This window comes from Spea bombifrons, chromosome 11, assembly GCF_027358695.1.
Source record: "Spea bombifrons isolate aSpeBom1 chromosome 11, aSpeBom1.2.pri, whole genome shotgun sequence".
Lineage (NCBI taxonomy): Eukaryota > Metazoa > Chordata > Amphibia > Anura > Pelobatidae > Spea > Spea bombifrons.
This window is the reverse complement of record NC_071097.1, coordinates 24040399-24062347: the sequence shown is the minus strand read 5'-3', so window position 1 is coordinate 24062347 and position 21949 is coordinate 24040399. Positions and strand designations below refer to the sequence as shown.

General features: G+C 39.6%; 1 protein-coding gene across 1 annotated transcript in view; it reads left to right on the top strand.

The window, feature by feature from the left end:
* Positions 1-16999, top strand: part of SGMS1 (sphingomyelin synthase 1) — a 40231-nt gene extending 23232 nt beyond the window's left edge. The window contains exons 2-6 of the mRNA XM_053451339.1: positions 8381-9195; positions 11165-11282; positions 15000-15153; positions 15505-15671; positions 16322-16999. Coding sequence (XP_053307314.1) covers positions 8576-9195; positions 11165-11282; positions 15000-15153; positions 15505-15671; positions 16322-16501 — 1239 coding nt within the window. The 5' untranslated portion in view covers positions 8381-8575 and the 3' untranslated portion in view covers positions 16502-16999. The remainder of the gene's footprint in view (positions 1-8380; positions 9196-11164; positions 11283-14999; positions 15154-15504; positions 15672-16321) is intronic.
* Positions 17000-21949: the final 4950 nt, after the last annotated feature.

The following is a 21949-nucleotide window of genomic DNA, read 5'->3' as shown; positions in this document are numbered from 1 at the left end:
TCTCTAATAAGTATTATCAGTTTAATGCACGTGCTCGTCGTTGGTGATGATCGCGGTACTCCATCCACTGGCACCCGTAACATGATTCAGATTATAGAATCGCCTATTTCAATGCCTTGTCTGCTTCAGCCACTGAGTGTACCAAAATGTTTCATTTAACCACATTTTACCAAATTGCATGTAACTTTCTTAACCCCGGAAGATGTAATATTTGCTCAGGGCTTTCGAGTGAAACTGTGCTTATTTCCAAGAAATACCCTCTTTCATATACCGTAGAAACCTCTGCTTTGTACACAGAGCTAAATACAATGAATAATTGGCGGAAAACCGCCTTTTTCACTGTATGCGGTCTCCTTGTAGTCCACCTTGTAAAGAATACACACGGAGGGTTCGGTTTCCTTCTGTAAGATCCAGATAACCTGTTTTTTTATTTATTTATTTTTTTTGTTTTGTTTTTTTTTAAATCTTTTTCCCTTTGGATGATACCAAGTAAAATGATGGATTGCACGTTCCACTTCCCAGCAGTCTGCCCATCACTCTTCATTGAATTTAGTTGTAGTTCAGTTCACAACGTATAGCATTATATGTATATTATATATGTCGTCATATGTATCCATGATTACGTTTTTTCTTTTTATGCCTTGTGCTTTTTCCATTTAATAGCGATTTATTCCTCTTTATACCGAAATGATTCCGGGGTTCCTTGTTAGTTTTTTACGGCAGGGATCTTCCAAGAAAAGTTACTTTGTCTAGTGTTAGGAAGATAACCACATTTTTGTAACCTTTATAATGCCAAGTTCTACTTTTGCTCTTGTTGATGTCTGCGTTCCCGTAAGAACCGGTTCTGGGAGAATAAGCTGTACCCGGGAGCTGGAATCTTGAAAATCAGCATTGCTGGGAGAATTTAGAGACCGGCACGGAAAAAAGAAACTCTGTGTATCGATCACAGATACAAGTGGGTCACAAACCGGAAGGAATACAACACTATATGTGTATATATAGTACTGGCACTGGATGTGTTAAACCAGTGCAACCTATGGATGTGCAGATCCATGTATAGCTTTGAACCTGTAATTGAGGTTTAATGTCTTGGATCTTTTGATAAGACTGGTTAGAGTTGTGTTCAGATATTCAGAAGCTTCAGATGTGTAGTCTTCTTTTTTTTTTTTTTTTTTTTCTTTTTCCTCCCCCTTGTGTTTCCTCCTTTCCTCTTTCACCACCCATTGAGTTACTTATGAGTCAATAAAGGAACGGTTTCTACATTTACAATGGATTAATCAACACGGCGATATCAACAATGGAAGTGGAAACAAATACACATGAAGTCAGTTTGGCTTATTTACATACAGGCGAGAGTGTTTGATCAGCGTAAGCCAGCATGATGATGATGATGATGATGATGATGATGCAGACATGTGATTATTCCGGCTCCGTGGAAGTAGGTGGGTGTCTGTGAATACGTATGTCATACAGTGTCTGTGGGAGCCCGAAGCCATAGAGATTATCTCTTATTTATAAACTTACGCTGTGTTTTGCGAAGCTGTACAATGAGTTTATGGATGCAGGTGTACTTTGTTTCGGTTAATAATTATACCAGGGCTCTTGATAGATCGTGAGGTTGAATACCGCAAACGCATCCCCCATTAGTGTGTATGTGTCAAGATAAATGGGATCTACGCTTTATCCTAGCAGATTTCCATGTCCATAATGTGAGGTCACCATAGACCAATTTATGGACATTGGTGTCCTCTGATGTCGAACCTGGTTCTGATCCTGCTTTTGTTGATATAGATGATGGTACCAGCAGGTGTAGCAATGATGTTTCTAAAGTTGTATTTAGTTCCATGATTGTGAAATCTAGAAGAATAGTTAGAACTTTTGAGTTTTAAAGTGGACCTCTTATTCACTAACGTGTGGCACGTTATATATTGTGAAATAACTAGTGTGTGTGTGTGTGTGTACACATATGTAAGGTATGCTATGCTGTTACTCACCCAGACCGCCTTCTATCCCGTCCCAGAATACATGGTAGAGAGCATTGTGTGCGCCTGCAGCCCACCGAGCAGCCGTATGTTAACTTGTACATCTATCCCGGCTACTTAAATATTTTTAACAGAACACTTGGACTGTAGTGGGCGACTCTGTGTTCAATCATTATGTGGCTACGAGCCAACGTAAAGGTCATTTTCAGCGTATGTTGTCAAACGGGCTCGGAACATCACACCTGGGATACAAAAGAAGCGCGTTGGTTCCCACGCTGTCTCCTAACCCAACTTATACATGATATACTTAATGCCGGCCAGGGAGCGACGGGCTATTTATTCCTTCTTTTCCGTAGAGCATTATAGATCGTGTGGCCCGCTGTCACCGTTTAAGCAGGAGCTCCAGCAGCCCTTCGGGTCAGACCGGATTATATTAACAGGAGAATACTTTAATGCAGGATTTACGCTAAGTCAATGGGCAGGTATTTGACGGGGGGGGGGAGCCAGCTGGGCAGACGGTTAATCCTGATTATTGTTGTTTTTGTGAATAAGATGGCAGGGGACCATCGCTTAACCCTTTCACTGCTGGCAGTGCCAAAGAATAACCTGTTACATAACAGAACGCCTTAGAGCAGTTGACCCAGTTTTGCGTTCTCGTCTTAAACCAACGGCTATTTAAATCTCTCACGGATCTTAGAACCCTGTCCATTCCCCCCCCCCCCGGTAGCTATGTCTCTTTAACTGGGTTGTTCATGCCCGAAACACACTGGCAGCGCACATGAAATAGTACATGTATGGATACAGGCATGATAATGATGAAGCCGTTGTTATATTTGCCGGCGGTGTAAAGTTCTGTAAGACGTCATTGATGAAAACCGGAATCTTCTCGTACTCTCTGATGTTCTCGTAGTTGGGGTTTTGCTTACCCTCAACTTTTGTTTATAGCGTTTAAAAGTATTTCTAGAATGTAAGACCTTCCGTGATTTGTTCTCACGGGATGATTGCTGCCGCGGAACAGATACCAGAAGACAGCTGGGTGTATCGTCTGCACTTTTACTGCTCGCACCCTCCACGTTTGGTATATTTAATAGAGATCTGTGCGACTATAGGCCCTTTCCAAAATAAATGCTGGATTTCTAAAGCTTCATTATGAAAACCATGAAATGTTTCTATTTATTGGGGAGAAATAAAAGTTAAATTTTTCATAGGGTTCCTAACGTAAAAAAATAAATACTGTGTATACTTAGGGGATGTGCGACATGCGGGGCGCGGGCTGCGTGTTTGTGATCTCCCCACATCGCGTGGATTTTTATGTAGCTGGAAACTTATCCACTGGGGCGCCAGGGCAGTAGGTTCCGTCTGATAGGACACAGACACTAAATATTTTTTGGGTTAAAAAGCCAAAAAAAAAGTTTATTACTACAATGTCACAAGTGTGTATGTGTACCTACAGCAAAGTGTTAGTGTAGGGTGTGGTGTGCGTGCGTGCGTGCGTGCAGTGCCACGGGCAGGATAATAATTCTTGCGTATCAGAAGTCTTTCTAAACATTTTTTGGGGGGAATCCATTTTACTTGAGGGTACAAAGCAACTCTGACGTGCGTTTATCCCGGACTAAATACCGAGGCAAATATATTCCAACCTTAAAGTCTGGCCCTGACAGAATGCTCGCTGCAAAACTAGAAATTGCCTGAGTTTCAAAATGCGAGGAAAATCTCCGGGGGGGGGGGAGGCTGGGGCAAATCTACGTGATATCCACAATACTGTAAGCAGGGTCCCCGGCCACAGCTTCTGTATCAGTCAGATCACCCAACGTTTGTAACAATGCATGGTTGTTAACCTATACGTTTCTTAGCCTAAAGTGCTAATCGCGTTATAATGCCAGTAAAACTGGTTCTAGTTGGTGACGCTGGTTATCAATTAATTATATTCAGCAGATGATGTTACTTTGAAGGTAAGAGGGCATTTGGCTGATAATTTACCTTTTAAAAAGCCGTTACTGAGCTCTTCCATTAAAAAAAAACCAATGGAGCAACGTACTGCGCTACTCAGTTACCCAAGTCTGTCTTATTACAGAGATACTTAATGGTTTATGTACATATAATACACACTTTCTATCCTATTTCAGATGAAATTTAGTTTATTGCTGTTTGATTGTTTGGAGGAAACATGAAGCATTATCGCTAATGGATTCTGTAATTATGAAGGCTTTCACGTTTTTAGAGTGTATTTTTTTTTTTTCTTATAAAGTATGCGCGGCCTCTTTAAGTGAAATTGCGTCATTTCTTATAATGCACCAGATGATCTCATCTGCAAGTTCTGCTTTAAACAAGGAATAGTATTTCCACGGGCCCTTCTCCATCACACTAATACCAGAAGTGTTATAATCGCAATATTAATGGCAAGATGTGCTAAAGAAAAGCTTTCACAGCTAGTCAAGCTTTCCTCCTGGATATAATGTTGAAATTCTGTTTTGTTTGTGTTAAGATTTATTTATTTATTTTTGTCGTTGACATCATTACAGCCTTTATCATAAATTAATTCAAAATGCTTGCTTATGCTTTTTGTTTTCCAATCAGTGCAATTATTTTGGAGATCCTAACCCCTTGATGACAATTGACGGTCCGGACGCGTCCTGCACGAACGTCCAGTTAGTGACAATTGACGTGCCAGGACCGTCATGGCTTTAGACGCATGTAGAAAGATATCCACGTTTGCTTTCTGCACCCAAACGGTGTTGCTGTAGTGCTGAGATCGGCATCAGGGGCCATGTCTGGGAGCCAGGCTGACTAGTGCATGTCATTAACCATGGTCATCTGTAACGTGTTTGTTGGCGTATGAGCTTGGTCTGTTTTTTTTGTGGTGTTTTGCTTGAAATTGGTGAACACGGCACTGGAATTAGGAATTTAGGCATAAGCTGATGTCCATGGCGTGCTTTTGTGAAAGTGTAATGTTCTGTGGCATATTTCACACGAATAAATGAACGTCAGCACATTGGTTGTTAAGGCGTCTATTTCCCTTCAGTCTAATGAGCTAATTGGTAAAGGGTGCCATGCTTTATTTCAATAGAGCGGATGAATGTGCCTCGGACGGCTGGCGGTGTGCAAAGCAGACAAAATATTTTCCCCGGTGACATCACGCTTTAAAACGGATCGGTCTCGGGGATTGCTCTGCGCTCTGCCCGGCGTCCGCGTCACGTATTATTGCTTCGTATACTTTACTGTTCAGGCTGGAAAGGGGGAGGGGGGCAGACGTTAGACTTCTCAGAACAATATTCTAACCCGTTGCTAATGTTCAATAGGCAATGAAAACGCATGCCAGCCATTTAAGATACAATTATTTTTTCTACCTAATATAAGCCGGTGCTTCCTTTCAGTACGCAAACATTGTATTAAAGATGCAGTTCCAGCCGGTGATGTATTCTGGCCTAAGGCGGCAGGTCCAGGGGTGGCAGTATCCCCTCGGGGGCCCGCTGCTTACAGGGGAGCTCTTGGATCTCCTCATTTACACTATGGAGGCTGTGCTGACTCAACATAGACCCTACAGTCTGCAGTTAAAGACTCTGTGCACCTTTTATGACACAGAGCACAGGGTGTATGATGTCATAACCAGGTGATCCTTGTCTTAAAGGCACTGCAGACTCAGATGAAGAGGGCTGCTGGAGAAGGTGAATACTTTGTTGGATCCACCTACTGAATTTAGCATTTTGATGACTAAATGCCATACTGAAGACTTAATAAAAAAATATATATATATTTACTTATTTGTTACGTCACCAAAAACTCATGGTTTCCACAATAAGATGTGATTCCTATCGCTGTATTTGCACTAGCATAGGGGTTTGTGTAGTGATGGTGCTCTTAAATCATGGTGTATATTTCTATCATCATCGTCATGCTTTCGTTTGTTGGGCGCATGGGAGCTGCTACAGTCTAGGTTGGGCGTTTGAGGGCCGCCTGCTTTGTAAGGGAGTAAAGGAGCTGTTAAAGCTATATTGTGCTCTATAGTATATGCTTACTGTAGGATATAAGCGTTGTCGCTCAGGCAAAGGAATGGGAATTTCCTTGTTTCCCCTGAAATCAGTTAAGTGACCACGATCTTTTGAACGGTAGTGTATAAAGGACTCTTCCTTACGCCGCTGCTTCGATAGTAAAAATAAATATTTCAGATATTTTTAGAGAGAAGACATTAGGACTGGCTTTCTACGACGAACATCATCTTGCATTTATAGCTGTAATCGAGGAAACTACTAGACTTCATGCAGTTTATTTTTCTATATTTTCGGCTCTTTCACAGTTCTGATCATTTGAAGTCGTTCCGAGACCCATTTAACATCAGTCTACAGCTAACGAAGGCTGGCCCAATTCTGTAAAGTGATTTATTGGTGCAAACATCAATTCCCTTATGGCTGCATAGTTTACTTTAGATATCTGAATCAATTATTCAATCTGGGGAGAGTTGAAACAAAACTATGTGAATTATTCAATGCGCTGATGCCATGAATCACTCTATTCCCAAAACAAAAATAAGGTTTTGGTAGATTTTTGTTGTCCTTCAACAGAAGCGGATGCGCCTTATTTTTCTGATCAATGTGAAAACACTCATAAAAGTACCAAAAGTAAAGGGGTTTATTAATCATTTTGTAGACTCCTAGGGAACTAGACGGGTGTTTCTTTAGGAGGCGGAAATTAAACTTAGGTTTTTGATGGCATACCGTTGAAAAAGTATGTCTTGTGTGCTTATAGATCAGAGACGGCCCCTGGGAAAATATGAATAGGGCATAGTTCCTTTTTGCCAAGGCTGGGTCATTGAACGTAATAATGTGTTTGATACGTACCAGCGTTTCCCAAATATTCCTGAATCCACTTATTATAGGACTTTGTTCCACAACAGAAGCATATATATAGAGAGATGTATAGCTATTACCATTCAGTGTTTGAGCTAGTATAATTGTATTAGAAACACTCTTTCTTATTATGGGTATTTTTGCTTAGCCCGCCATTACGTCCCCAAGTTTGGCGAATCCCATCTACTTTTTTCATGGCTTTGTTGCTTGCTGAATTAATGGGACGACATTTTACCCCAAAGAGAATTTAAAGCCATCTCTGGGCACCATTAATGAGGCATCTGCTTGGCAGGAAGAGCTTCTCCACCCTATGGTCTGGTCAGAACCTGCAAATATACACAACAAAATAAATATACATAAACGAGCGCTCACAACCTAAAAAGGATAATCATTCAGATTCCTGGGTTGCAGCTAGAATAATAATGACCCAATACATATAAAGTAAGCAGGAATTCAGTGCGTACCCTGCGAGTATCATTGAAAAACGCCTATCTAAGGCATAAATATTATTTGGGCTGCTTAGAACTGTTGGCTAAATATAATGTGTTTCTCTCTCCCAGCCTATTGCTATACAAAAGACGTTCATCGTACCTCGTTTCAACCATTTGTGCAGAATGTATGTCTTTACCGAGTAATATCCTCCACCTCTCCTAGCGGGGAAAATATATTCATATCCTCTTTGATAAAGTCGAGATTAGGTTTGCGTTATGATGTAATGCCTTACAGAACACACAGCGCTGGAAGTGAACATTGACTTCCTTCCACTAAAACCTGATTACCGAAGCATCCTGCGGCTTCCTGTGAAGAACGTAGAATGTCCTCCTCACACGCGGCTTTTATTCTACATGGGAAAATAATAGTGGTTACCTTGAAGGACAAGCCACTCGTTCTTCTGTCTTCCTAAGAACCTGCAAAACGGTGTTTTGCGTCAGCCGTTATTGGGGCCTTAGGATCTGGCATGGTCCAGCTGCTATATTATCTTCTTCAACGTTGGGTGGAACACCGATTTACCGGTAAACTCCATACGTGTGTCAATTTGTGTTTGGAGAAATACAAGGTCACCCCCCCCAAAGGTTAAATGTCGCTTTGTGTGGCAGCCATCTGTAGGCATTTAGTTTTTGGAGTATATGTAAGGTGTTGCTGATCCCTGTATCGTTAAATTCATGCTTGTGAATTATTTATTGTAGCTCGTTATGGGCTCCCATGAGACGATTTGCAAAACATTGCTTACGCTGCCAAATAAATTGGTTTTTGCTAAAGGGACACACCTAGAATGGATTAAGTCTTGGTATGCAAGGTTTCTTCATTCTTATTAAGAGGAATGACTTAAGACAAGGTTTTACCCCACATGCCCCTGAAAGGCATCAAGCTGGGGCAAAATTATAATCTAGCGTGGAAACCAAATTTCCCCTAAAATAGCATGGATCAAAGGGGTTTTTAATAAAGCAGGACCTGTCTATAGCCTTTAACGTTTTCCCATCCTCTAGATGCCTGTTATGACTTGGGTATTAACGTATACTGAATAATGTTTTTTTTGTTTGTTTTTTTTTACAGCGGCCCTGTGATATTCTTTAGCACCAGCCATGAGGAAGTATGTGGCATGTTGAAAGTTGCCCTCTGTCTGGTCTCATCATCTTTTGTTTCCAGGCACACATGAGACAGGATGAGAAGGTTACAGATAGGACTCTTGGTGGATTGCGATATTGACTACTGTGCTGTGTGAATACACAGCATAGTCCTGGTTGGAAAATGAAGACTGTTATGTACTGGTCACCGAAGGAAGTACGGACATGGCTGCTGGATAGAGGGCTGCAGGAATACTGTGAGGCCTTTCAGTCGGTTAATGGCCAAGCCTTGCTCAGGTTAAAGGAAGATGACTTTAAGAAGCCACCTTTGTCACTTGTATCATCAGACAATGGCCAGCAGTTGCTGGAGATGATAGAAACATTAAAAATAGAAAACCATATAGAGGAACACAAGAATGGGCATGCAAACGGTCACCTGAACACCAAGATAGACATCAATGACCATGGCTATACGAGCAAGGCCAAGAAAAATGGAATACCGAATGGATTTAGAAAAGAAATGGTCAAAATACCCATGCCCGAGCCTGAGCGTTCCCAGAGCTTTCCTGATGAGTGGTGCAAAACCTTTCTGGCCTTCCTCTATGCACTTTGTTGTTTTATCTTTACTACCGTAATGATCTCGGTTGTCCATGAACGCGTGCCTCCCAAGGCAGAGGAAGGCCCTCTACCCGATGTATTTTTTGATCATTTTGACAGAGTGCAGTGGGCCTTTTCTATTTGTGAAATTAATGGAATGATTCTTGTAGGAGTCTGGTTACTGCAGTGGATATTCCTAAAATACAAGTAAGTGTGAGAAGTCGTTTAATGTTTATTTTATTTAATTTCTCTAATGATAACACTCTGTGCTGTGGAATTACCGGTACAACCATACCATCCACTGTGCTGTGTATAGGAGCAGACACTGAAAACATATTTTTCTTTCAGTTTCTAGAAGGTTGTATAATTTATTATTACAAACAATACAAATAGTAATACAAATAATATATTATTCCAAAATGTGGTGAATTCTTCTCTAGTGTACTTGGCCCTGGATGATAATGTTGCTATTGTTACACTATAACAATATAGACAATATGTGTTGTGTTTGAAAGCAAGAACAAGCTTGTTACAATTTGTAATAAATGCACATAAGGGATCGCTGAGTATCTGGGTGTAACCAACATGTTCTCATAGCGAGGTTTTCTATCTTTTTATTTGAATGATTATTAAATGTGTTCCTACTTGCACTAGCTTATCACAGATTGCATTCCTGAGCCAATTTCTCTGGCAGATCTATATACGTAACAAGCATATCGCAGGAATGCTTCTTAGCAGACCGTTCATTCATTCGCAATACACCGTATGGCGTTTAGGATCAGCGCTGTCAATATTCTCTCCCAAGGAGAATGCACTAGCATGGTTCACGATAGAAGATTTTTTTTCTTTACTGATCCATATCCATAATGCAGGGACAACATGCATATAGATTGCATTTTGCTAGCATAATCTCCCTATTTGCATATTCCATATGTAGTTATTGATGTATTGGTGATAGATGAGCAGATTGAACGGTGGTGCTGCTGCTTTGAGACATTGTTGGCCCCTAAAGCCTTACAAAATACTTTTTTTTTGGGGGGGGGCAATTAATTTCATTCCCTCCCCGTTAGACTTGGTTGAAAACTTAGGGCATTTTGAATTCAGGAACGAAATTCGTTGTGAGTGAATGTGAATCTATTTACCACAGAATATTAAACAAAGGGTTAAATGACATCCTTGGTCATACTACTGCACATACACATAGGTGTGGATTATACTCTGGCACAACGTACTTTTTTTTTATTTTTTTTTATTTTTTTTTTATATAAACTTTAATAAAATGTATCCTTAGGAAGCCAAACTGGGGAAACGTTTAACTATTATAGTAAGGTAGAAAGAGCTATTTACCAAATAATTACCCCCTATTCCCAGACTGTGTGAAATAAATCAATAGAAAGTTAAATTGATTCAAATAGTCAATAAGGTCAAGAAGGATACATCAATAAACGCTAACATTTGGAATGGTGACCGGCTGCTTGGAAAAAAAATTCTCTATGATAACCAAACTAATATTTGGTAGTATAGTGGGCACCATAACTCTAATTATTTTTTTTTTTTATAAGCTTAAGCCCCTCTAGAGGTTTTTTATGAAGATATTATCTCATATAAGATATTATCTCATATTATACTCGTTTTGGAGACACTCCAATGGGAAAGCATAGTCATCGTAAGTAATGGATTTATGTCAATTCTTCTCCTACGTAGTGATTTTTAAAAAGCAAACCTTAACGTTTTTATTCAACTCAAAAGGCAGCTTGATTATAGTAAGATTCTAAAGTAGACAAAAACGTAGTGCTTGTTCTAAAACGCGCTGTGTTAAAAGGAACGTGTCATCTAAACGCCATAACATTTTAATTGCGTCCCCCCCCCACACACAGGGCACATTAGTCTCTGCCACAGACTGGTTGCCGTTGGGTTCAATCCTGAACCTTTAATGTGTTTTTATTGGATACGCTGGGTTCCAGTTTTTACAAGTTGGCCGTAAATGATCTTTTTGTATAGTTTTTTTTTTTTTTACAAAGCATCTCAGAAAATCCTCCTCTTTGCAGACGCCCCTGCCGGTGTTCTCGGTGCTTTGCAGTCGAGTGAATGGAGCGTGTGTGATGTTTAATGCGACTTGCCAAATGGCTTTAATTCCAAGCTGTAATTTGTCATTAATATTTTGTTCTTTCCACAGGTCTATTATTAGCCGAAGATTCTTTTGTATAGTGGGTACGCTGTACTTGTATCGCTGTATAACAATGTACGTGACGACACTCCCAGTTCCTGGTATGCATTTCAACTGTTCTCCTAAGGTATGTATGCGATATTCCTCGTGGCGTTCCTATCGAAAGCCAATTACATTTAAAAATAACTTTTGGTATCCACTAAAAAGGACTAGTTTTGAGTTATAGCCCCAGCTTGAGACCGGCTCTGGCAGTAGAGCCTCGCATTGCCAATGATTTGGGTGAAATGGTGCCCTTTTGGTTTTTGGGGCAGATAAGAGTTGATTTAGTTTGGGCAGCGAGGGTTCTGCGATCCGTCACTTTAAGATTGCGACATTTCTACGTGGAAGTTATACCCTGCCAGCCCTGACTTTATTATTTAAACATAATCTCCATATTCTTACATTAAAGAGTAACACACGATATTGGAAATGTGTTTTGCATCTTTCAAGAGTTCAGCTTTTGCTTTATTGAGCTCGATGTATTAAATCATAAACTTTGTTTATTTTAAAGGGTGCCACGCAGAACGTTTTTTTTATTTTATTTAACTATAGTCGCAGTGAAAGTCGTAAAATATTATAGCTATGTCGCATTTTTGATGAGTCAAGGGTCACGTTGGTTAACGGTGTCGATAAGCAGCTTCGTTAATATGCCTGTACTCTAGCGCCACCTATGTGTGTATGAGGATATATTCCCAAACAAGGTTTATTATTATTATTATTATTATTTATTATTATTATTACATATATACAAAGGGGAGGCAGGATGTAACAAGTAGTATATGACATAACAGTTTGACATACAGAAACAGGTGAGGAGGGCCCTGCTGAAACGAGTTTACAATCTAGACTAGACTATACACTATGTAAGTATTTGACATCATCACGCAGTGCTGTCTGCACGTTTAATTTCACGAGATCACCACTTTGCATAATAAACCATGATGCATAAGGGATGAGAGAAGGCGGTACCCTTCTTGTCCTCGTTTTATCTAAATCAGTGCTTGACATGTTTGTTTTGGGCTACAGATAAGGGAAGGCGATCAGATAAGGATTATATTATGGGATTCGTTCTAAATGCCAATGAACCCTGTTTTATGAATGCTTAAAGCGGCACTCCAGCCATCATCTGCGCTTTAATGCAAATCCCGAGTCCAGATATCGGAATCGCATATGCAGAGTAGTTTGATAAAGCTTGCATTGTAGCCTCTGCTCCTCTGTATTTATTTGCATTGCCTTGCTGCGTCCGAACAGCTCTGAGCCTGGTTTGCATGCGTTTCCCATTGGTGTTAAACTGTCCCTTTAATACGTCCCTGCAGGGGTAGGGAAAACATAATTTACCGTCTGTTACTGCACGTTAAACCCCCCCCATCTCTCTGCCGTGTTGTAAAAGAAAAAAAGTTCTGCAGCCTCCCTGAGATGAACGGAAAGCCGGTGGGTTCAGTCCAGGGCCTGGCCGTTGGGGGGGGGGTGTCAGGGGAGTACACGGGGAGTAGTGCAAGAATGGACGCCATCGGGAAAGTGCTGCTTAACTGACATACGCCATGTCTGGAGCTACTGGCTTCCCTGATCCTTATGTTTTAAGGAACCCCGTCATGATTTCTATGTACGGTGGTCAATTTAAGATGCGGTTCCCCTTCCACAAGGACATTGACACGCTTAGTTTTGCTCAGAAAACCGTTTCCTTGTTAATTGTGCACGCAAATTCTTCACAAAATGCAGATTGTAGCCTGACGTGACACGCTTGAAGTTAAGTCACAGCCTTCTCAACTAGGAGGATTAGCATACAGAATGCTCGATAATCCCCCGGAGGAGTGTATTAGGCCAGAACAATTCATTCCGCATGGGAACGAGTCCAAAAATGGCGAGCCGTTCCATACAGCTTGCGTTGTATGCTAATAGTCACCTTTTCGGTAGCTGTTGGCGCCTCTGTATTTTTTTGGCTTTGCATGGCTGGTTTTATGATCAATGTGCTTAGAAATGAAGGGCAGATAAAGGGGAACTTTTATTTTAATCTTAACTCTAAATATAGCCCGTGTTAACCCCACTACAGACGCCCGTGTGATGTGTTTGTTTCTGGGGGGTGATTACTAATGAGAACCCATTTGCGTTAAAAGGCGGAGAGGAAAAGATTGATTATAGCGATCTATATGGTTGGCTGTATATGTAATCTGTCGGTTTGGTGAATCAATATGCCTACACGTGATACATCGGTCGAGGGACACGTCTCCGGGGTCATGGTAGTTGGTGTAATTGGCGTGATGTCATCTATCTGCGGGCTGTATGTTAGAAGGCAGGAGTGTGATGTAAAAAGTGATTTCCTTTTCTAAGGCGCCTGCAAGTGCGTTCTCATAATTAAGAAGCTTAGCTCCCAAACGCAGAAACTATATGAATGAAGCAGTGACTTGAGGTCGTGAAGACGCAAGTTCTTATAGTCTCCAAGGTTACGCAATTTAATGCAACCTGAAAAGAAGTTTTAATTACATAATGTGAATTCCGTGTCTACATGTTTCTTTAGCTCAAATATATTAGCGCTGTATAAATCCCCCCCCCCCCCCCGTTTTGTTCATGTGGGGAATGTCCAGTTGGGCAGCCTTTGTAGATGGTTTGGTGATGATATATAATCCCGTAGAATGGAATCATTGTCCCCTGCAGACAACCTTGGTGATATTTGTTGGAATATGTGTTGATTATTATTGCAATGTCCAGCATTTTGGGTCTTAGGTTTACTGGCTCTTATAGTTTCTATACAGTATATCATATACTGTAGCGCCAGTATACCCGCATTGACCAGCTGTGTCATAAACTGTTTTCAGAAGCCATCAAAACCAGTCTCGATTGTGCCGTAGTCTTGCATCCTAGAAAGTAGGGGAGCCTGGAACTAGATATTTTTCAAATCAAATTTCTAGTTCTTGCTACATAATAAGTCGGCACACGTTATGCCTCCATGCCGTAGCTAGATTATATTGGCTGATTCTCCCTTATTCTTATTTGTGTTTCATATTTCACATTTCATAAATTTAATGAAACCTCAAAAGGAATGTTGTTTTTAATTACTTCACATTACACGAGTCTTTATCCACCTAAATGTATGTTGCAGAATTGATCATTATTTACAAATTTAGCCTCCAACAAAGTCCACATAAAAAGTAAACCATTTCATCCATGAATTCCTTTTTTGTATAATTTATTGCAGCCTCTAACGCCTTGCCCTAGTTATTTTATTTCTGGGGTCATGTCTGTAATAAATTGCCATTCCCTCTGGCAGAGTTAATGTTCTACATTAAATGGCAGTGAAATCTAGATGAACGTCAACCAGCTAGCGGCAGTGACCACCATGCCTGACTATGTTACCCAAAGGGACGCGTGTCCGACCAAAAACTTCAAATGGCTGGAGATCGCTCAGCATGTCCCATCTACACATTCCACCAAGTTCTGACAATACCCATTCCAAGGCTTTTTACCCTCAGGAACTCTTTCTTTTTACCCAAGCTGGACACAGATCCAGGCATCTTTTTGGTTTTTTTAAGTGAATCAACTGTAGCTTCTGCTGGAAATATTCAGTAGGGCAATAAACGAAGGGTGGGAGCAGGAACAAAAGAGAGAACGAGGGGCAGGTGTCGAGAGCGATCAAAAATTGAACAGAGGGTCAGGCACGGTGGTGGGCCAAGAGTCCCAAAATGTAACGAAGCTCTGGTGTTTTCCCGAAATGGTCCATGCTGCTGTATTGACAAGATGCTTTTGAAAAGAGTGTTTTATTTCCATGCGGTTTAACAAATATTTTCTGGTCTTTTCCCCACCTTGACAGCTTTTTGGCAACTGGGAAGCTCAGCTGAGGAGGATCTTAAAGATGATTGCTGGAGGTGGACTTTCCATAACAGGATCCCACACCATGTGTGGAGACTACCTGTACAGCGGCCACACGGTCATGTTAACGCTGACATACATGTTTATTAAAGAGTGTAAGTTCTCTGATTCACCGTGAGGAGTACTAGAACGTATCTTTCATCACAGTATCTTATTTTGTAACTTGATAGCACGCATAGCACATACATTTTTGTTCCTTTTACAAAAACATGTTTACGGCGGCACATTTTTGTGGTGTTTTTTTTTTTTTTTTGTGTGGCTCGTTTCATGCCAGGATCCTTTACTGTCCTCTTTCCAGTGTTCTGAAATGGGATCCTTTCACACTGGTTAAAGTGCTTGGCCACTTGTTTTAGTGCAACTATGTTATTTTTATTGGATCTGTTAGATAAATCTGTTCTGTGTCGTATCTGGAGTTGTGTATAAATACGTTTTGTCTCCTTCTGTAGATTCTCCACGCCGTCTCTGGTGGTATCACTGGATCTGCTGGTTCCTCAGCTTTGTTGGCATCTTTTGTATACTTTTGGCCCATGACCACTACACTGTTGATGTTGTGGTAGCTTATTACATCACTTCCAGATTTTTCTGGTGGTACCACACTATGGCCAATCAACAAGTAAGTTTTGTGTTTGTGCAAAAACCCTTTGTATGTATTATGTCATGCATTACTTTCACAACAGTGCTTTCTCGTTTGCCCATTGGTGCGTCTACCTCTCTCTTACAAACACACTCTGGCTATATAACTGTAAATACGTTATTATCATTATTATATCATGGGTATGAGACGGCCACATAAAGTCACACACAGGCGCATTATAAATCACCCTGCCATTAAAGGTACAAAGATACCTTGATTTCAGAAATTATAAATCTAATTTGACAATGAAACCAAAAAATCGGCTATGGATACAAAACCTCTGCTTACCCTACAAGTTAGAGGCAATGGAGAAATTATATAAAGAAAATAAGGAACAAATCACACAAAAATAAGCTTTTGTTGAGTGAATTGTATGTGCTTTCTGAGAATCCCTTTAGGGTGCATGGTTCCACATGGTTGATTTGCGCACACCTCTGTAGGTTCTCGTTACTCTGAGGAATGTAGTTTGTCCCGTTTTGTCAAACTACCTTCATGAACATGAATATGGTGAAGCACATTAAAGTCTTCCAGCTTGTGCTGCGATCAGATCAACCCCTAAAGCAGATATAATTGTGATGTAGGCATCCTTTAGATTATTTTGATGCTTTAATGGTATTTTCTTTTGGCAGGTGCTAAAAGAGGATTCCCCAGCAAACCTGCTTTCAAGAGTGTGGTGGTTCAAGGCCTTCCAGTTCTTTGAGAGGAACGTTCATGGCGTTGTGCCCCGTTCTTATCAGTTGCCTATCCCATGGACCTGGCTGCAGTTGAGCCGTCAAGTGAAGTACAGCAGGCTGGTCAATGAGGCCTAACCTGCTACCATCCACAACGGGAGTATTTCTGCGAACCTTCCAACATGATGCCATAAATGCAGACTTCTAGCATCCTTGTTGTCAACAGTTACCTTGACCTCTTCACTTACCTGGTCAGCACTGTGATATTCTTCTCTCCAAAGGACCCACATCCGGTGTAAATGAAACCAAGAATAAAGGTTACCATGCACTGTCTCTACAAAATTCTTTACAAGCGTGGGAACTTTATTTTGTCCCTAGCCATGATCCTTTGTAAATGACTCGACAACCTAAAACCCGTGAGCTTTTTATACCCTGCGTTTTCTGTCTTTTCCAGTCATGTCTGGGAATAAAACATTATTTTCTTGGGAAAACATATATTTCATATCACTTGCCCCAAATATTTGGGCTTTAAGCCATTTTCTAACCAGTGTCTCTATGAAGGCTTCGAATGACCTAATGGTGTAAGCTGCAGTCCCACTGAGTAAATGAGGAAACCATAGTTGTATTGTTTAATAAGTGGCTTCTTCCTTGTTTATGTTCTTGGGTTTTTAATTTTTTTTATGTAAAGTTAACAAAACTAGATTGGAAATGCCCTCATGTGGTTAACAAATGACAGATCAGCAGACAATGGCGTTCTAGTGGCCGTTATGTCAAGTTCTACACTTCAGGATATATATATTTAACGAGACTTTTTAAATTATTTAATTTTTGTCTATGAAGCTGTCGTATACAGAGGAGATTTCACAGAACGTAGCGTCTTATCTATACACGTGTGGGGGCTGCAGCTATGCATTCTGAAACCTTTCTACCTGTTGCACCAATGTTCTAGAGCAAAATGATAGACAAAGAATGGTTTAGTACATACGGTTTTGTAAAATCTCTTGAGTGAAGGTGTCAAAAAGAAAAAACGAAAAAAAGTGAAAAATAACTCTGTTGTAAAGTGATTTTTCTAAGTATTTCTTACCTTTATTTTTCAAATGATGTGTACAAAGAAAACATTTCAAGATTTTTACATGTCAGAGGAAGATCTAACTGGGAGAGATATTTGTAAATGTTTCTAGTGCCTTTCTTGTCTTGATTGTATGGTCAGTAGGCAGTCTTAAATATTTTAATTTTAAATAGAGTATTATTACATGATACATTTAAGAAGAAATTATATATGGATATCGTATTACAGAATTTTGCATTTACCTCCAAACGACACTTTATTTCTGATTTCGTTGTTAAATCTGGTCTTAGTACAGACATACAGTTTGAAGGTCAAGAACTGGCCGATTTGTCGCCAATGTATTCCACCCACTTTTTAAACTTCCCTTAGTTAACCTTGCCTTTTTTATTTATTTTTTATTTTTTTGCTGTTGGTAATTATTCCATCCCTAATACACACAAAAGGGGTTTATTCACTAAGGATAGAGTTCTGTTTCAGCTCCTTCACTGTACGTTATGAAGCACCCACCCCGACGAACGTTGCGTTATGCATTATCGAGGGCGGCCAGGTCATCTCTTCTCATTGGAGAAACTTGCTAATGTCGATCCTTTTATAATGAATGGTGAAATTAGAGAGTTTAAACCACAATCTCGTTAGACCGCACACCTTTTAGTGAATAAACCCCCAAAGAGGTTAGTGATAGCTTTCAGTGACGCAGCATTCGGAGTAAGAAGTAGGGTCACATAAGCTTTCCAGAGCTCGGAGGTCCTTTCTACAGCTTAAGAAGTACATCTGAGACTTCAGAAACCTACGTCACCCTACACGTCACTCTTTTATGTTGGTCTATCAATACGATTTTTTTAGACACCCTTAATAAAAGAACGCCGCGCCTTCTGTCTATATTTGATACGCAAAATGTGTCTGTCTCTACATTTCTGTTGAGTGGAAAATGTATGTTCCTGCATTTTCCCTCTACCCATATTGTTTAAAAAAAAGAAAAGTATTGGATCTTATAATTGCCAATGTACAGAGTATAATAGTTTTTTAAGAATGAAGAAAAATATCTAAAAGTGATATATATATATATATATATATATATATTCAAATATATTATCTATTCTGTATTTTCAGTAAAACAGAGCTTTCCTGTTTGTTTTCTTTTTTTAAATTTTGGTTTTGTGTATTCACACGGTGATATTTGTACTGTAAAAAATTATTGGTGATTGAAAATAAAAGAAGGAAAAAAAGCAAATAGAAAACACTTGAATTGTGCTGTGCTTGTATTCATAGCCTTATCATTAATGCTGGGCAGTATGAATCGGAAATGTCTTTGTCTAGATCTATGGTGTCTTCTATTGACTTAATATAAAGAAAACTTTTTAAAACTATGTGCTGCATTTTCCTTTTTCTTTCTTTTTTTTTTGGCTCACGACCATTCTTAATTATCTGTTTTCACTGTTCTTTTTATTCCTTTGTTGTTTCCAAAACTGTTAATTAAAATATATTTATATTTAACTCATGGCTCTACTTTTCTTACCCGAGTCTGTTTATTTGCACTTGAGGACTACATCATCATCACCTCTATTAGTATGTCTGTGTTAAAGTGGATCTGAGGCTTTTACATACATTACTTATTTTAGATATATAACTTGTAATCCACCTGAGTATGAGAATACCATGTGAGCAGTATGTGAGTTTTATTCCTCCCCATAATAGCTGTTTATTTGCTAATATATTTTATATATATATAATCTCCATCCACTGACCATATTACAGAATTTGTGCTATGACGTGATCTAGCTTTAAAGGACTACGATAAACTTAGAAGACAATCCGCTGTAATTGGCTGTACCCCTCCTGGTATTTTTAATGCGATCTTTGTGTGCGTTTGAAAAGGTGATGATCCTAATTAGGATATTTTTAGAATTACTGCGAAAAGGAAGCTGTTTTGGACAAAACCTCCAGGGGACTGCACGGCTCCTGGTCTATTTCGCCCTCTGCTGGCTATTATGAGTAAGACCTTGCGGCTGATATAAAATGATGAACTACTTATATAGAGTAGAATTCCTTTTATTTATTTTTTTTTGCTATATGATTTTATATTATCAGGTATTGGTCGAGATTGAGTTTATAATCTAATATACTGTAAGCTTGGAAGAACGGGGTCCTCTTCTGCTCCTCTACCAACCAATAAAGCTACATATATTTTGAGGTTTAATGTCATTATTTTCATTATCTTATGGCACTCAAAGGGTTAAAGGCCTTCAATAATTCAACTTAGTCTTCATTTTAGGCTCCTTGTAAGTGTGCTGCTTAAAACATTGGCACGCTTTTTTTTTTTTCTTTGTTTTACATAATTCTGTGAAGTGGTTTGGGTGCTACTAGTTGGCATAAAGATCATAATTGATAAATATATGCTACGGTTTTGTGAAGCAGAAATCCATTTTTTTATATTTGTACAGCTTATACAAGTTGGTGTTTGTTTTTGTTTTTTTGTGTGACATAATGACGTCAAAAAAATGGGACCGTGACTAAATTGGACAGCTTATGATCTTTGATCGTTGCTCCAGGTTAATAGATATTATCAGGGAAGAATATCAGAGACATCACGGTATCTCTGTTATTAATAGCAATAAAAGCTGCCTTTGAGATCATCAAATCCCACTGAAGGCCTGCTAAGATAACATGTAATTGTGTTTTTATTGCTCCGAGGGCAGACTCGAGGCATGCAAACATGAGTAGGAGGAAACCTGAATATAATAAACTATATATACCGGTGTATGTTCATCTATAATTTACATATTAAGAATTGTGGCTAATTGCCTACAGATCCAGCAAAAGAGTTCAGATTTAAAGATAATTGCTCATTAAAGGGGCTCTGCCAACCATACAATATAGTGAGGAAAGAGAACATACATTATTTATGCATTTTGCTAATGAAATGGTAAGCGAATGGATAGCTCAAGAGAGAAACTTGTATTTGTCTGCCCTGTGCATTTTATATTATATATACGTACATACATACACATATATATAATGTACACTGTATGGACAAAACCACCTGACCATGTCTTTATGGCTCTTGCGCTGGGGGGGGCAGTCATGCTGGAATAGAAAAGGGTCTTCCCCAAACTGTTCCCACAAAGTTGGAAGCATAGCATTGTCCCATATGTCATGGTATGCTGATGGATATGAAGATTTCCCTTCTTGATGGGAGGGGGTGTTTCATGCTACCCTGGGGCACAACCCCCACTACCTTCATACCAGAAAAGTTCCCAGGTACATGTATGCAGCACTGTATTTTATTTGCATTAATATTGGTTAAAAATATGGTTCAGAAGGTAGGCTGTTTCCTCTAAAAACGAGACAAGCAGAAAATGGATCTGGAATAGCGAGGTTATAACATCCATTGTGAAGACTTGATTTGTCTGTATCGGTTACTTAAAATATAATCGGATGAATGAAATCCTTAAAAAAGATCTTAACAAGAGTTCCTTACAGAAGATGGAGTAAGAAACATAATACGTTATGCTACAACGTAAACAGTACAAACCCTATACAATATCTGGTGGCCAAGCATTTGTGCAGCACAAATACCACATCATACAGAATGATCCCAAACAGCACTCATTTGGTAAAAAACCACTTGAGGATATGTGTGGACGTATTATAAGGAGTGGGTCAGGTACGTGGGTTTCCTTGGTCCCTGAGCAAGCCGAGGATAATTACTTCAACGCCTAGTCATTCCTGGAAAAGCATAAAGCCTCCTCTACACAACGCATTTACTACCAAACATGTTCAATAGCGTTCTCTGAGTGGATGCCTGACAATAGTAAGAGGCTGGGAATATACGTATCCATTCTTTTATCTGCTGTTTTGCTGATACTATGATGGCTTTGTGTTTTATTTAAGTATTTCAGGGATTCTATGCCTCTACGACTGTTCATTTATTTGGAACTTTGAAGCTTTTAGTTTTAGTCCAATTTAATTGTAAAAGTAATCAAAATCGTGATAAACTCCAGAATGAGTACTTGCTATTTAGCAGTCCCCTTCTTTGGTGGACTCGCCTTGTACATATATGAATGTTTAGGGACATGCCATGAATGTAAAAGTGTAGTCCTCATGTAGACCTCCTTGCTGCACCTCGCTCATGGGTTCCAAGAGGTTGTTTCTGGAAAGGAAACCTTGTTTTTACAGCTGTTGAGGTTGTTGAGATGCTGATGGGAAATATCCTTGGTAATGGAACGTGGGGATAATGAAGCATTGACTTTGTAAGCTTTCCCCATTGTATGTCCTTTCACCAGTTTAATCATGAAGGTGCTTGGGTTTGCAGACTGCGTTGAGGTAAATGGTGTTCATGTGTGGTGACAAAGAGGCTTCTTGGGGTTGAAGATCAGCTCTGGATCTAGAATTGCTTCATGATGATTGGCCAAAAAGCCAAATAAGTCTTGTTTAATGTTTTTTTTTTAGGTAAAGGACATACAAAGATTACATTAACCTTTACAGTATTTACATTATAAGAGGATGGTGTCTCTGTT